At 35.3% G+C, this 17,354-nt stretch overlaps 1 protein-coding gene across 2 annotated transcripts in view; it reads left to right on the top strand.

The window, feature by feature from the left end:
* WDR26 (WD repeat domain 26) overlaps positions 1-16,697 on the top strand; it is a 42,067-nt gene extending 25,370 nt beyond the window's left edge. For both annotated transcript variants that reach the window (XM_061187339.1, XM_061187337.1), the window contains exons 9-14: positions 2,670-2,789; positions 4,668-4,813; positions 5,121-5,199; positions 5,469-5,598; positions 9,166-9,351; positions 12,035-16,697. In XM_061187339.1, coding sequence (XP_061043322.1) covers positions 2,670-2,789; positions 4,668-4,813; positions 5,121-5,199; positions 5,469-5,598; positions 9,166-9,351; positions 12,035-12,060 — 687 coding nt within the window. In that variant the 3' untranslated portion in view covers positions 12,061-16,697. The remainder of the gene's footprint in view (positions 1-2,669; positions 2,790-4,667; positions 4,814-5,120; positions 5,200-5,468; positions 5,599-9,165; positions 9,352-12,034) is intronic.
* Positions 16,698-17,354: the final 657 nt, after the last annotated feature.

Raw genomic sequence — 17,354 nt, 5'->3', positions numbered from 1 at the left:
ATAAATCTAATTCTACAGTAAGATTTCTATTTCAACCCAGCTTTTTATTAAGAAAATTTCCAAACACTGAGAAAGGTTGAAAGATGAGTACAGTGATGACAGTGATGGCCTGTATGCCGGCCACCCTAGATTCAACAGATGTTGCTAACATTTTGTTACATATTGTGTGTACATACATACATGCATGCATACAAACGTACATACTTATATATATATATCCATACCCAAAACATCTGGAAGTAAATTAAGATGATATTTTACTCCTTAATACTTAAGCACGTATCTCCTAAAAAATAACGTTCTCCTACGTAATCAAATGCCATTATCTTATCTAAGAACATTAACTTTAATTCTCTAATGTCTAATATTCATTTCATAATTTAAAAATCGTCAGTTGTTCCCAAAATGTCTTTATGCCATTTTTATCAAACCGGTGTTGAATCAGTGTTGTATTTCTGATTGGGCTTGGGGGGTGGCAAAGCACAGAATAGATTGGATGGCTTCTCAATTAAACAGGCTTGAAGTGAATCTGACCTAAAAGACAATTTTTTTTTCCATTAAAGTTTTTTTCCCCCCTCAAAGGGAGGAGAGGTACATAGTCATAATCCTATAATAGAGACTCAATTTATAGTGCCTGTGTAGTCTTCCTTTGAGTCAATTTTGAATTTCTGGACAGTTAAACTGTGTTCTAGCTTAACTGTTTTACTGTGCATTACGTTACATAGACTTGTTCTAAAAGAGTGGTCCTTTTAACTCAGTTTTCAAATTGCTCCTTTGTGTTTTTAGGTAGATTCCTAATTACAGGTTTCCCCTGCTACCTGAAAGTAGAGTATTCCTGTGGAATGTTTCATAAGCTGAAATGGCGTAAAGCAGCGGTCCCCAACCTTTTTGGCACCAGGGGACCGGTTTCGTGGAAGACAGTTTTTCCACGGGCTGGGGTGGGCAGGGGAAGGGGATGGTTCAGGCGGTAACGCGAGCCACGGGGAGCAGCAGACAAAGCTTCCCTCGCTCTCCCGCCGCTCCCCTCCTGCTGTGCGGCCCCGTTCCTAACAGGCCAGGGACCGGTACTTGTGCGCAGCCCGGGGGTTGGGGACCCCTGGCGTAAAGTGAAGAAGCAGTTACCTTAGGACACATCTTACTAATGGATGCACAAAATAAATCAAGATAAAGCACAGATGCTTACATAGTTCAAAGCCATGGCAGCTTGATGCTGAGATGCTGAGAGCAGTTCCTGGGAAGGAGCTTAGCGATGCCACTCTCACTCTTCAGGGTGTGTGCTGCCTCTGTGACAACTCATTGCAAAACACTGAACACTATTTTCCCTTTTCACGGACTTTTTTTGTAAAAGCAAAAATCCTCTTCAGATGTCTTTTGGTTAGCAAAAACAGGTAAAAATGTAGGTCTTCGTAAAAGCCACTTGGCGGAAAGTGAACTTTCGTAAAGCAGGGGATACCTGTAATGGCCTCATACACTCGCGGTCCTGAGCATAACAGAAAAAGACCATTTCTGCCTTCAGAACTTAGTGTATTAACACATTTGTGAATAGAAAATGCTGAGGATTTAGCTGTTGCATGTGTATTTGTGTTTCTAAACTTTTATTTTTTACCTGTTTATAGCGAGCAACCCCCAAAAATAGTGACTTGAGAACAGTTAACAATATGGGGGAAGGATTTAAGATTGCCAATTTTTTTTTTTCTTTTTCAGTGTAAGGAAGACATTCTGGTTTTTGTGCCCTCTTTGCTTTTATTACTTGGCCCCATTTCCTGATCATGCACCTTTTTTTTTTGCTTTTGATTACCCATTTATCACAGGAAAATTATGCCCATGTACTTTTTATTATACCAAGGGCAGCTATTATCTCTCAGATCCTGTTTCTAATCCATGAACAAAATGGAATCAAGACTAAATTAAATGGTATGTGTCTACCTTCTAAGTTGGATAACTTAGAAAAAATAACAGGAGGATATCTGAGAGTTGTAACCAACTAAATAGTCTTCTGAGTTGGGAATGCTTTAAAATGACTGCTAAAACAGTACAAAAGTTCTTCATTCTTTTCTGTTACTTTTAATTGAAATAAAGTTGTAGATCAGAAAAATAATTTTTGTTTTTCTCTTCCCATTTTCCCTACTACATTTTGAGCATCTTGAATATGAAGTTTAACATAATTTAGATTGCCTACACTCTTGGCCTAGTTTAAGGGCATAGTTTTTCTGCCTATTAATCATGTTCTTAAGGAGTTGCTAATTGCATGAACTGCAATTTTAGAATAAAATTTATAAAGAACTGTGAACTAAGGAGAAGTGGAAACTCAGAAGGAATAGGTATGTAGTACTGGGCATTTCATTATCTTACTTGGGAAAAATTACATGTTTTAATTTATGAATGTAATTGATTTAAGACAAGAGTTCTATTGAAGTTTATCTCATATCTCTTCTTTGGATCACATACGCCAGGCATTGTTTGACTCCTGAGTTTTCCTTCAAGTCCTTAATTTCTCTTCTGAGTGCTATAGTCTCTTTCTATGAGGGCAATTTAAACAGTTTATTTCTCTAATTAGAAGTATTAAACTAACCAGATATCCCAGTTACTATCTTTTTTTTTTTTTTCTTTGTACATTTCCTTTAGAAGAGTATCTTGAAGATCTCATCCACAGTTTTATTTCCTTGTAGACGGGAGAGCTAAGGACAAAAATGAGCCAGTCTCATGAAGACAGTTTAACAAGCGTGGCTTGGAATCCAGATGGGAAACGCTTTGTGACTGGAGGTCAGCGTGGGCAGTTCTATCAGTGTGTGAGTATTTAGTGCCCTCTTTCAAATGTTTGCTTATTTAAAAGCAGACTTAGTTTTGTAAAAATAAAGAATTCATTTGACTTGATATCTTTTATAAAATATACTATATGAAGACCTACTTTGCCATCTTTCTAGAAAAGCACTGTCCAATAGAACTTTCTGTGGATTTCTTTTTTTTTTTTTAAACCATTTCAAGTGCTTATACGAAATACAGGCTTTGAGTTTAGTAAAACATGAAAAAAATTGTCCTACTAAACATTTTGTTCTTATAAATAAGTTTCTAATGTATAGGGACAAAAAGGTTTAGTATTTAATTTCTTTGGGGTTTTTTAGCCCTTTGGATTTTTTTGTATCCAAAAAAAAAATGCTGAATTTCATGAGGAGACTGTCTTTAAATATTTGAGGAATAAAAGTGATGATGAGTGTTACCAGGAAACTTTGCGGGCTTTATTTGAGGTATCTTCTAATCATTACCTGCCCTGTTAATCTTGGAGTGTTGGGATAATAAAAAATTAATAGGTAAAAAGTCTTATGACAAGGTAAACTGTGATACAAATCCCATGTCATTACTCTGTATCTAGATTCCACATCTCATATCACTACCTAGCATGGTTCTAGTAGGCCCTTCTAGATTTTTAAAACTAAAATAAGATAATAAATCCCATCAAATCATTCAGTGTAGGTCATTTATCATAAAGACTTTTATGTAGCCACTACAGATTAATCAGTTTCACTGAGCTGGCTGCTAGACTCGTGGAATCTAGTGTCATATTATCTCAGCATGGTTGTAAGCCATTTCTTTCTTTTTTTGTTTGTTTTTTTTCCAGGTGTCCCAACACTGTTTATTGATATACCCATGATTTTCCAATTCTTTTAAAAAGTTATTTCAAGTGGTCAATACCATTGTAATATACTAATTTAAGCATTTTATTTCTGGACTTTCTCTCCATGGGCTAATACTGTACTGCATTGATTGATTGGTCTAATTGACATACAACATTATATTAGTTTCAAGTGTACAACATAATGATTCAGTATTTGTATGTATTACAAAATGATTACCATAATAAGTTTGGCTAACATCCATCACCATACATAGTTACAAAAAATTTTTTTTGTTATGATGAGGATTTTTAATATTTACTTTTAGCAACTTTCACATATGCAATACAGTATTATTAACTATAGTCACCATGCTGTACATTGTAGCATTTAAGCCATTAGTTCTTAATTCCCTGTGTTCAAGACGCATATATGTTTCTGCTGACTTTGCCATCCCATACAGTGTTTAAACCTTCAGGATACAGGACTTTGGTAGTTCCCTAATCTGTAAAATGGGAATGGGAATGCCTCTCAGAACTTTGAATGTTCAATAAGATAATGATCCTAAGAGCTTTGCTCAGCACGTTACAAATTTGGTGACTTTTTAAAAAATGTCATAACAGATTCCTAAGTCCTATAAAGTTATAATTAATGTTTTAGTAATCGTTTTCCATATCACAACTTGTGAATATTATAGGACAAGTCCCAGTATAGTGAATTTTAAAGGAATGTTTGAATTCTTTTCCAAAAGTTGTGAGACCTTAAAACTTAAGGATTCTTTCTTTCTTTGTATTTATTGTACTTATCTATGCATGGTAGGTTATTGAAGGGAAGATAGATTTACTAAGATTCTCCCCTTCCCCCTTAGGTATTGTTGTAATGAAATTTGACCTATATTCAAATTCTGATGATTAAAAACACTTACGGAACAATTAGGTTGAGATCAGTCTCAGGAAAAGACAAACATTACAGAAAGATATGCTAAGAGATTCTTTTGGTTTTGTTTGCTTTCTGAGTGCTGTTCAATAATGGAGTTAATAGTAATTTTCTCCTCAGGATTTAGATGGTAATCTCCTTGACTCCTGGGAAGGGGTGAGAGTGCAATGCCTTTGGTGCTTGAGTGACGGGAAGACTGTTTTGGCATCAGATACACACCAGCGAATTCGGGGATATAACTTCGAGGACCTTACAGATAGGAACATGTAACTATATTTTGTATCCATTAAACAACAGTTATCTGATTTATATTAAAATAATAGTGGAACTTGCTTCTTCAGAAGAAGAGTTTTTATTATGTTTTTGGTTTTGGTTTGATTGGTAATTTGGGTGGATAGTCAGGTGGTACTTAGTAATTATTAACTCAGATTCTTTTTCTTGATTGAAATATTGTATATAATAGTGATTACAGACAAAATTTGTGATATTTAAGCTAGAACATTTTGTATTTTGATAATTTCAATGTCTTGATTCTTAGTATGTTTCTTTTGACAAATTATTTTTTGGTTACAGAGTACAAGAAGATCATCCCATTATGTCTTTTACTATTTCAAAGAACGGCCGATTAGCTTTGTTAAATGTAGCAACTCAGGTGAGTTTATTAACATAATTCTCAGAAAAATGTAGCTTAGTTAAAGTTTATTGTGATTTTTAGTATATATAAACAAGTATTTCTGTGAATTCTTAAATTTCACTGCATGTGTTTGATCCTTAAGTTTGTAGAGTCAACTAGAAATTTTTCAGTTGGCATTTCGCATAAATAGAAAATGAAAATGTTCATCAGGCAAAGGGATAGTCACAGGTAACTTTTTAAAATTCTTTTGAGTTAGAATAAATACCTAAATTCTCTTTTGCTTACAGGGAGTTCATTTATGGGACTTGCAAGACAGAGTTTTAGTAAGAAAGTATCAAGGTGTTACACAAGGGTTTTATACAATTCATTCATGTTTTGGAGGCCATAATGAAGACTTCATCGCTAGTGGCAGTGAAGGTAAATTGTGTCTCTGTTGGTTCACATATATTGATGGACTGAAAGTTCTATAATTCTCTCAACTTGTGAACATAGTCATGTCTCCAAACAAATTCAAGATGTTAAATCAAAAATTGTATGAGCTGTTTATCCAGTGCACTGTTAATTTCCTTTTCTTGGAATGATTTGAGTCCTCCTGTTGTCACAAATTAATAGTGCCTACTTTGGCTATGGGGCGGTGTGTTTGGTGCATGTGTCAAATCAAGATTTAGTTAAATCTTTATTCTCTCGTATGTTGACTTTTTTTAATAGATTTGTTTTATTTATTTATTTTTTGGCGTTGGGTCTTCGTTGCTGCGCACGGGCTTTCTCTAGTTGCAGCTAGTGGGGGCTCCTCTTCATTGCAGTGCGTGGGCTTCTTGTTGTGTTGGCTTCTCTTGTTGTGGAGCACAGGCTCTAGGCGTGTGGGCTCAGTAGCTCCGTGGCATGTGGGATCTTCCTGGACCAGGGCTCGAACCCGTGTCCCCTGCATTGACAGGCGGATTCTTAACCACTGCGCCACCAGGGAAGCCCCGACTTTTTTTTCATGAGACTGATGGTTTTCAGATGTTAGTAGTATCTTAAAGATCAAGGTTAATTATGTTTTACCTGATCTTGGACAAAATTGACTATAGTTAGATCTTCAGTGTTTCTTTAGTGACCAAAGAAAATAATTTAGGATTCTTATGGTCTTAGAGAAGCTGAAATTATAGAATTGTGTCTACCTTTTTGAATAAACTTATTCTCTGGTCTGATAACATCGGTATTTCAGGCAGGCATGTGCCTAAACTAGTCAGTCTGATTTAAAATAGAAATTGTTTAAAATATGCAAGCACAAATAAGTGAGGCAGTATTAAAAGTTGGTATACGTTTTAAGGTGATAGAAACATAAATAATGGCAAATTATTGAAAATTTTCATTCAACACATTTTCTTGAGTAGCCACTATACTGTTCTAGTACTATAGAAGCAAATTATTTAAGTCATTTTTTAAAAAACAGAATCTAGTTTTCCAAGGTAGACCAAGGAACTGGATTATGTTGGTAAACACCTGGTAATGTTCAATTACTGTGTAAGATGTTTCTATTATCCCTTTCTTGACAAAAAACTGATCTCAGTAGCTAAGAGGATCACAAAGTGACACATGAGTTTTTCCTTTGTGTATAAGGTGTATTTAAGGATTAAGACAAAGAGACATATAGGGATTTAGATTTTAACATGAAGCATATGAATTTATCTATTCTTTCTTTTCCCCACAAAAATCAGTCAGATAAGATTGAGAAGAGTGGTTTGCTGGGTAACGATTGGGAGTTCAGTTCTTTCCCGTCAGAAAATCTTTTTTATCTGTTAGTTTAATCATGTTATTTTTTTCTAGGTTCTCCATTGGCTTCTAATTTGATATGACCTAAACATATTAAGCCTTCTACCTGCTTTTTAGCTCTTCCTACTCGAAGATCTCTTTCCCCTTGCTCTATTTAATCCTGCTCCTGGTGGGTTTTTTGCCTCTTAATTATGCCTCACAATCCCCTATAGCTCTTTCTAAAAATACTATGTAACCTAGAAGTGCTTTAAAAATATGTGTTGCTACCATTATCCCTAGTGATGCCAATCTTTCTTTTTTTAAGCCCAAGCTAACTTTAGAATTAAGCCACACATTATATTCTGCTTAGGGATAAAATGAAACATAACTATGATGGAAAGAGATTAGCATTCTCATGATTCAGGTGGTTTAGAATGGTTCTAAAAGTGTTTTCAACACCAAGTGGATATAGCAACTATATTATCTCCCAAGATGACCACAGTAATCCATTTGTCATTTATTGTCAAATATATTCCAAGAACCTTCCAAATCCCCAAATATATGAATGTCAGTATAAAATAGAGCAATTAGGAAACCTTTCCCCCTAAAAGTTATGCCATTACTCCAGCCTTTTCATTGTGCTGGAAATATATAGAAAAACTTATTTTTTACCTCTGCATAGGCACTGGATTCCCTAAACTGGTACAGTAAGCAGAGCTTGATCATAAAGCCTGTCATTCTGACCTTGACTACTTCACATCTTAATTTTTGCTGACTGTTCAGCAAATATCCTCCTCGGGTATGTGTTCACAAATCCAAATGTAGGCAGATTTCAGTTGCATTCACACTTTTCAAGCCTGTAATCTTTCTTTGTGGACTTGCTCTGTCCAAGGGGAAACATAGCTAGTCTGGGTTTTTTTTTTTTTCCTTTTGCTAATTTTATTTTATTGCAAGAAAATTATTTTCAGAAATGATTGAACAATAAGTACCCTCTAGGAAAGATAAATTCAGTACTTCAGTGAGTGCCTTTTAGCTTTTGCTTCACATACTCAAAAAAATGTTCAGAAACAGTTCCAACTTTTTATCTTTATAAGTTGAAACCAGGGCATGTTGTTTTTTTTTTACCACAAGTTTATTACCTTTTCACCACTCTGAAGTTTCCTCAGTTGGCAGCACATCCACTGAAAGTTCCCACATTGATCACATAGTTGATTGACAGATCTTCAGATAGGACGCTTTTCTAATTTACCCTGGGATTCTACCTTCTGCTGAAAAGCCATCACTTCTATTTCGTTAACTCTTTGTGGTAATACATGGTGTTTACTACGTGCTAGACTCTGTTCAAAACACTTCTTCATGTACAGACTTACTTTATCCTCATAACATGATGAGGTAAGTACAAATCCCCATTTACAGAGGAGTTGCAAAGAGTGGGTAATGTGCCCAAAGTTACACTGCTGGTCAGTGATGCAGAGAGCGTGTGGACTGGCTAGTCTGACTCTACAGCCCGTACTCTGAACTTCTACTCTGTACTAGTCCGTTGTTTTGTTTTGCTTTGTTTGTTTTTGAAGATTAGTTTATCACAAAGTTGTCAGGGTTTTTGTTTTTTATGGTCACTTCATGGGATTACAAATAGACTACTACAAAGTCATATTATTATGCTGTCTAGCCTCACAAGTAAACTCTTGAGCAGGGCCTCCTGGATTTCAACCCCAGTTTCACCATCTACCGGCTGTTAACCATGAGCAGATTGCTTAAACTTGCGGTTCTTCAGTCGCCATCCATAAAGGGGATAAGCATAGTGCCCACCTCATGATGGTGGTGAAGATTAAATAGTATACTTAGTGCATTATAAGCACTCAATATGTAGCTATTATAATTGCTGTATTTGAATTTGGATACATTGCTTTTCTGTCACCTCTCATTTCCATAGAATCTGTCTCTATCCTAGATTTGTTTATATTCAAAGATCTTGACTGTGATTATATATTATGTATTACAGGATATTACAGATAGATTTTGTGGTGACTTGCAAGCTAGTCAGTCATCTGTAACAGGGAAAAAAATGTGTATTTTATTAAAATGACTTTTTTCAAAAGGTAATTTGTTAAATTATTCATTGTTTTTGTTGTCCTTTCAAGTTCTAATAAGTTACACGTTCTATGTGTAATGAGCAGTAAATTTAAAATCAGTTGGTTTTGTTAATATGTGACAACTCCCTGACTTTTCTCTGAATTACTGTTTATTCAGATCACAAGGTTTACATCTGGCACAAACGTAGTGAACTGCCAATCGCGGAGCTGACGGGGCACACACGTACCGTAAACTGTGTGAGCTGGAACCCACAGATCCCATCCATGATGGCCAGCGCCTCAGATGACGGCACCGTTAGAATATGGGGACCAGCGCCTTTTATAGACCACCAGAATATTGAAGGTAACCATCACACAGTATCCCTGTGTTTTCTCCAGATGAAACGTTGCCCTGCTTATCATAAAGTTGTAGCATTTTTAAGCGGTACTTTATTTAAAGTGTAGGATACAATCGATTTTTTTCCCTCATTTAGAGATTGTACACTATATCTCACTCCACAGAAGTTTAGTTAATCTAAGACACAGCAGTATTTTTTTTGTTTGTTTTATTGGTGACAGTGGGGAGAATAAGCTGGGATGTGCCACCTCATTTACATCCAGTTAGTATTGCCACTTTCAAAATTTATTGAAAATCTTGCTTCATCAAGCAAGAAGTATTTTATACTTTCATACCCATGAAAAATAGCTAGTATATGAAATTTGAACAACTTTAGAATGATCTTGATTATGGTTTTACCCTTAAAAATAAATATCTGTTAATACCGAAAAAGAAGGGAACTAAAATTTATCATGTACCTATGTGCCAGGCAGCCTGCTAGGCCCTTTATATACACTGTCTTGTGTAACATCTTCATAGCCCTGTAAGAGAAGTAGAGAAGTGTTTTTATCCTCATTTCTGTGGATGTAAAAACTGAAGCATGGCAGGACTAGTTAACTTGTTGAGAGCTGCCAGGTCTTCAGATCTAGGTCTGAAAGGTTTTTTCCACTACTTTCAGATACTTGAAGAAAGCCCAAAGCCAAAAAGCTTAACAGTTAAGGACATAGCTTAATTGAGCAAGATATTGGTACTAGAGAGAGGAGATAACGAGAGCAAAAATATTTAGTTTGCTTAGAAAGAAGTAATTTACCTAGAAACAGATAAACAGATTTTTTTGTTCACAGTGTCCCACCTAAATGTTTTAGTAAGAAAGATGACCAACTGTTCTCAGTTAAGTTATTATTAGAGGAGGAGGGTTGTCAGGGCAGCATGTGTGGTTTAAAAGCATATTTTCTGTGCTTTTGTCTTTGTGGTACAAACTGTAAAAGACTTGACCAGATCTCACTGGTCGGTGAGGATGTACAGCCAAAGATGAGAGTAAAAAGCATGAAGAGCACACAGGTCAAAAACTTTGAGAATTACTGTTCAGTTATTCAGAACCTTCAAGGACCTTTTTGTATTTGTACATCACTACATGACATTCTAAGATTCCTCTGTGAAATCAGCTAAAACCAAAAATCTTGTTCATCTCCTATTGTTCGTCGTTGTCCTTCTTTAGGTTTCAAGCCCCACTCTCTTAGATGTTTTAGAGATCTATAACTGAGATTATATGTGCTTTTCTAATTTTAGTAGTCATTTTGGAAGTTATTTCTTCAAATAAACATATTTGATTTGAAGAAGCAGGAAAACATTAGGTATATAGTAACAGATTTACCTTGTAGGTGGATTTATTTTAGACATACCTTTAAGGGTATGTTTATGCTTCCACTACTGTGAAACAAAAGTTACACTGCTATTTGGTAACTTAACTATTGTGGATACTCATTATCGTGGGTGAGCCAAACTTGGCCCAATTGTAAGAACTGGGTCTAATTCAGCAATTTTCAGCTGTGCTTTGCAACATAGGTATAGCCCTAAAATTTCATTTATACCTAAAATAGGAAAACAGCGTCTGTATAACTAGAAATTTGGTTAATGCCTTTTATGCAGGCATCTTCTGGGTTCTTTTTCCCCCCCTTGAAAACTTTTTTTTCTAATTAATACCTGTTTGGAATAGACGTTTTGGAAAAATACAGATGAGGCTAAGGAAATGACATTCAAAAATCATGATATCCTAAGATACTATAAGTCATTCAAGTAAAAATATTTCACTTAACTCAATTTCAAAAAGAATTGCTGACCTTTTATTATAACAGTAAAGTTCCATACTGCATATTTTTGAGGACTGTATAAAATAGAATAGGATCAAGTACTAATGCATGCTACAACATGGATGAACTTTGAAAACAATATGCTAAGTGAAACAAGCCAGACACAAAAGAGCACCTACTGTGGTTCCATTTATATGAAATGGTCCGGAATAGGCTAATCCATAGAGAAAGTAGACTAGTAGTTGCTTAGGATTGGGGGGTGAGGGTTTGCTTATGACTGCTAATGGTGATGAAAATATTCTAAAATTGATTGTCATGATGGTTGTACAATCCTGTGAATACACTAATACCTATTGAATTGTCCACTTTAAATGGGTGCATTGTAGAGTGTGTGAATTTGTATCAGTAGAGCTGTTGACACATTACCCCTCCCCCACACACACAGAAGAGTAGGGTGATATTGCAGAATTTCAAACTGAGCCACTGAAAGGAGAATTACATACATAGTTATAATGCACAGTTTACCTTGGACTGCCAGATCTTCTTTATTCTCTTCTATTGTAAACTACCATAAAGATTTTTCTATTCTGCATAAGTATTTCAAGGTTCATTTTTAAAGTATGAGATTCCAATGTGATTATTCTCTTGGATTCTCCAATATTCAAAATAATCCTGAGTTTAGACTGTAATATATAGCCTAAGATGTGATGTGGACACAGTTTTAACGATAATGATGAAAGTATCAAGAATTTGCCTTGATATGATTGTTTTCTAATGTTACGATATTTTGTAATGTCATGATGCTGATTTTAAAACTTTCTAACTGGTAACTTTTTTCTCCCCCTCCCCTCTTCTTCCTCTTTTCCCCCAATACACATTTTCATCTTGTCTTCATTCAGAGGAATGCAGTAGCATGGATAGTTGATGGCGAATTTGGAGCAGACGACTTCTGTTTAACTTAAAATTAGTCGTATTTTAATGGCTTGGGATTTGGTGCAAACAAACATGATTGATAGCTGGACAGACATGCTCGTCATGAAAAAAGAACCATTTCTGAAGCCCGACTGGGGCCAAACATTTACACCTTGCTTCATAGTAACCAGTTGAGATGAAGCACGTCGTTAGAACGTTGTTGGACACCATGTTGAATTATCCCCCCATCGGTTGTGAAGAACTGTGCTACATTCAGGCTTACCCATTGAACTCAGTATATATAATTTTCTCCCTCCTGCCTTTTGTCGGGCAGGATCCATTCTTGTTGCTCTTCTGTGTAATGAAGTTTAAATGCTTGTTTGGAAAACTTTATTTAACAGTTTAGAAGGCTTGATAGAAAGAGTGCATTAGTCTGAAGAGTATACATTGGATAGGAAAGAATTTCCTTCTTTTGTTTCTCCAAATCTTTCCGCCTTATTTAGCTTGAGATCTTTGCAGCTTGGTTCATGGATTCTAGCCTTGCCCGTTGCGCAGTATATACTGATCCAGATGATAAACCAGTGAACTATGTCAAAAGCACTCTCAATATTACATTTGACAAAAAGTTTTGTACTTTTCACATGGCTTGTTGCCCCGTAAAAGGGTTAACAGCACAATTTTTTAAAAATAAATTAAGAAGTATTTATAGGATTAAAGTGACTTCATTTGTATACATTTGGAATCTAAACCAGCTTAAAAAGAGTTTCCTCTATGACTTAGATACGCAGTATAACTGATGCTCTTCTGGAATACCACATGAGACCTGGTCAGAAACAGTGCTTGGAAGGACATCACACAGGAAGTTCAGAGTAGCGCTTTGAAGATTTTCCCCCTTTTGTTTTATTCCCGAAGGAACATCAGTACCTGATCTTCAAGAAATTCAAGATTCATAACGAGAATTTTAAATTTATACCAACATGAGAGATCAGTAGTCAGTTTAGGTTTTCAACAAAGCTTGTTCCAAGTTGTTCTCAACTTGGGGAATCGTTTTGGTGTGATCTAGCAAGAGAGTAGAAGTCAGCAGATATAACCACTTCGGAAATTCATAGTATAATTGAGCTTGTTAGAAGAATTCAGCAGGTTACAGACATACTTAAACTGGGTTTAAAACCTAGGAGTCATTTCTCTAATTGCCCTTAATATTTTGACATATAGGGATACGTAAATTTAAAGAATATTTCTTCTCAGTCTTTCAGATATTGCCATACTGAACCTCATTCTAAACTGGTGCTGTGGATAGTCTCCCTCTCCCCTCCCCTTTTAGTTTAAGGAAGGGTTTCCTTCATGGAAAAGCACTTTTAATTTTGAGAATTTCACGTTTAAAATAAGCCAAAAGCCTGATGTTCACGTTGTGCTTTTAAACCCCGTAACAGCTGAGTACAACATACTTAGTCTCCTTTGAAATTCCCTCCCTTCTTTAGTAGAGGATATAAATATGGTGACCATAGCTGTTATGTTGGGAAGAGGAGTGGGAATACCCCCAAAATAAGATTCTGGTGAAGAAAAAATCTTACACTGTTCCCTTTCGGCCCAGCCAAGTCTATAATATATTATTACCATGAGTAGACTCCTTCAGGATCCACAAAGAAGAGAAAGGCTTGGATGTTAGGAGTTCTTCCATCGGGGGATGGGTGGGTAGGGGAAGGTAGCAGGGAGAAATGGTAAAGTCAGGGAAGGGGAGAAGAAAGAAAAACACAATTGGCCTTAAAATAGCTCGGATTCTCCCAGAAGCTCATAGTAAGAGAAAATGACAGATCGTGGTCAGATTATTTTATCAAATTGGTAATGTAAAAGATTTCTTTAAGCTCCATTTTGCAGAGACCACCACTTAGAGAATCAAGAATTCCTGTTTTGATACTTCTAAGTTAAAATAACTATATGTTACAGTTTATCTGGTACTTCATTTTTCTTAACTAAAATTACTTTTTACTTTAAGCTTGAATAAAATCTTCATTGGTAACTGTATATAATTAAGTGGCAACTTCTCTTTACCTCAGTACAGTTAAATCCATTCATATTTTAAGTGATTCATGTATACCCTGAAGCCGTTAATACACCCCAATCTCTATGGTAACATCACTAACAAAATGTGGGCATAGAAACTCCACAGCTGTTTACAAATTTGGTTACAGTGTGCTACGGTACATTTGTAACATTCACGGAGATTTGTGCCCATTCAGGGGCAATTTGGCGCTCAGAGTCTACTATACTTCACCCAGCCACCCCTAGATCTGAGTTTTCAGAGTGCTTCTGAAGTACAGTTAAAAACACTTTAAAAAAGTGGAGTAAAAGTGAGGCACATTTTACAAGAACATAACTCCATTAAAACGGAGTAACAACTATGCAAAGGTTTCTATAGCAGCTAGGTGAGTTTGTGTTCCAAGTCTGTCTTAACTGGCAGCTTCCTATATATACTGGTACTTTACTGTGCCAATTTGCTGTAAACGTCTACTTCATGCATGTGCCATGCAGCGACTGTGCTAGAAAGGTAAAATAAATGAAGATACCTAGGATTTTATGGTACAAAGAACCTGATAGCAGGATGGTCTAACTCATAGCTCTTAACTGAAAACTTCTGACAGTGCTGTAGTCTCTATATAGGCTTGAGGTGAGAATATACAGAGTGAGAATACTACCAAGCCAGCTGCAAGATACTAACAAATGTATAAACTGAAAAGTACCAATACTTTTTGCACATAGATCAAAATAGAGTGGAGAATTTTGGCTCCAAAAATCAGGTTAGTAGGCTCATTTCCATGTGCTTAAAAATGTTTTTTTGTTGTTACTATTCATTGATTAAGGGCTAGAGCACGTATGAAATTAAATGTCTTTTTCCTCCAAATAACTGGTTATTAGTAGTACAGTGTTGGATTTGGGGATTCCTAAGACTGGTGTGTGGGTGGTGAATTAGAGTTGGGGAATTAGCTGGGAGGGATGACAAAGCTTCAGTTTGGGTTTTTGTATGTTATTAGTGTTCATTCTAGCTAGCTACATTTCTTTTGCTCTTATTGGCCAGGTAAATGTTACATTTAACCAGGTAAGTAGTTTAAACAGGAAATTTTTTTTGCAAATGCCCCTACACATTGGCCCATTTCAGTGGGTGGGAGAACAGAAAGGGATTACCTAACTTTAAAAATAAACTTAAGTAATTAAAATAACTTGCTAATTGAAAGGAAGAAAATCAATTTTTATCAGTATTTTCTTAATTCGAAATCACACTAGTAGTAGTATGGTAATTTTTATTATTAGGAGTGTTCTCCCTCTGGAGTGGCATTTCATGACATTAATAGAAAACCCTTTTTTCCCCCACCCCTCCCCATCTTGAAATTTTCTTTTTTAGGATGTTGGTTCCTGCACACAAGAACTGACCCTATCACCTCTGCTCACAGTGGTAAATATAACGTACATCTCTTGAAAGGGAAATATCCATGTCAGTTCTTTCACAGCAGAAGAATGGCTACTTTTGAATGGGGAGGAAAGAAGACATTTTTCTTAATATCCTTTTGGTCCCATCTCTAAAGTGTATAAATACCTTTATTTCGTTTTAATTTCTCATTTAGATTTTAGCAACTTCTCTTTCAGGGTGGTTCTCCAAAATATTACTTCCATTTCAAAAACCATATCGGATTTAATTTAAACCGCTCACTTTAAAAGAAGAGGTGAATCTGCATTTATACTTAGACACTTTCTAAAAACAGGGTGAACTTAATTGAAAATTTTCAGTGTTGTTAAGCTATTGTTATAGTAGCTGCCCTATAGTTGCAAAAACAAAAACTATAAAAACCCATCCCTTATCTACTTAATCCAGATAGCCTGGATTTAATGAAACTAAGAGAATAAAAATGTGTGCGTGTGTGTGTTGTGTGTGTGAAAGAGATGACTTAATTCATAAAAAGTCCTGGAAACAGCTGTTCTGGGTTCTTGTCAGTTTCACTAAAAGTCTCGTGCACACGTGAAGTGCCCTCTCTGAATTTAAGGTTTGGTTAATACTGGTATATTTTTATAAGACTGAAATTGTGTCCCCATCTTTAACTTAAAACATTTTCATCATCAGGGTCAATGTGCTAAAAGCTGAATCGGAACATTTTTAGGCACAGATGGAAAAAAATGTTATTGGCTCCTTGAAAATGTGTGTGTGTGGCGAGGGGAATAGATCCACAAAAGCATGTATGTACTTACAAACCAAGCTGTAGAGATCAAGAAAAGAACTTAAGTGTTGATCTCAAGATTTCTAAATTGTCAAGATTTACATGGCATTGTGGTGGAACTAGTTAAAACTTAGAGCTTTTGATATATAATAACTATTTGCTATGGACTGATTAAATGTTTCAAAGGATTGTGTTCTTAAATATTGGGTTGTTTTTTTTTTTCAACTGCCTCTCAGATTATATTTAGTAGTTTAAATTTCTTTGCTTTATTATTTCATTAAAGCATAAGAAACTTCAGGTCTCTGATATATTTATTTTCACTTGTTCTACTAATTATTTACAAAACACCCTTTGTTAACTTTTATTTTATAAATGTGTAGTATTTTAAATGTCTTTAAATTTTTGTTCAATTGAATCTACATTAACTTTGATTTGCTTTCCTGGGATTTTTTTTTTTAATACACCTTTTCCATGTCAGTGCATAGCACTTAACCAATCGTTTGTATTCCCTTTCAATCCAATAAACAGAATGAATAATTAAGTAATTGTTGCTGTGTTAAATCTCCTAATACCTATTAGCCTGAGTGTCTAACTAGTACTATTTTTACCTAAAACAGTTGATTTGCTGAATTTGACATCCATAGATTTACCTGGAGTTTTTTTAGTGGTGTCTAACGGAGCACTGCTTTGCCAGTTGAGATATCTTTTTTTTAAAGAGCTATTGTGTGTAATCATGGATTAATTTAGAAAACTCTCAGGAACATTTGCATTTTTAAAGGAATCATATGCCACATGTTCAAAAATATTACTGCGTCTGAAATTATGCGTTTAGGCAGTGGATATGCTGGCAAGGGGAGAAAATATATTTCCAGTTTGAAATTAAAATTTATTTCATAACAAATATATAGTTATTTAAAGATATCCTTGGAGAAAGCATTCAATGTATACAAACCTATATAGTACATTTGTATTTATGAAAAAAAGGAAAAGAAAACCAGTTGCCCATCAGGGTGAATTATTACAGAAGTAGGCTTTACGATTTTTACTACTAAGTGGTGTTCTGCACAGTAAAAGGAAGTTCAAATGTGAAAAATTAGTA

The sequence above is a fragment of the Eubalaena glacialis genome, chromosome 3, assembly GCF_028564815.1.
Source record: "Eubalaena glacialis isolate mEubGla1 chromosome 3, mEubGla1.1.hap2.+ XY, whole genome shotgun sequence".
Classification (NCBI taxonomy): domain Eukaryota; kingdom Metazoa; phylum Chordata; class Mammalia; order Artiodactyla; family Balaenidae; genus Eubalaena; species Eubalaena glacialis.
Note: the sequence above shows the minus strand (reverse complement) of the source record. Positions and strands in the feature narration are given on the sequence as shown.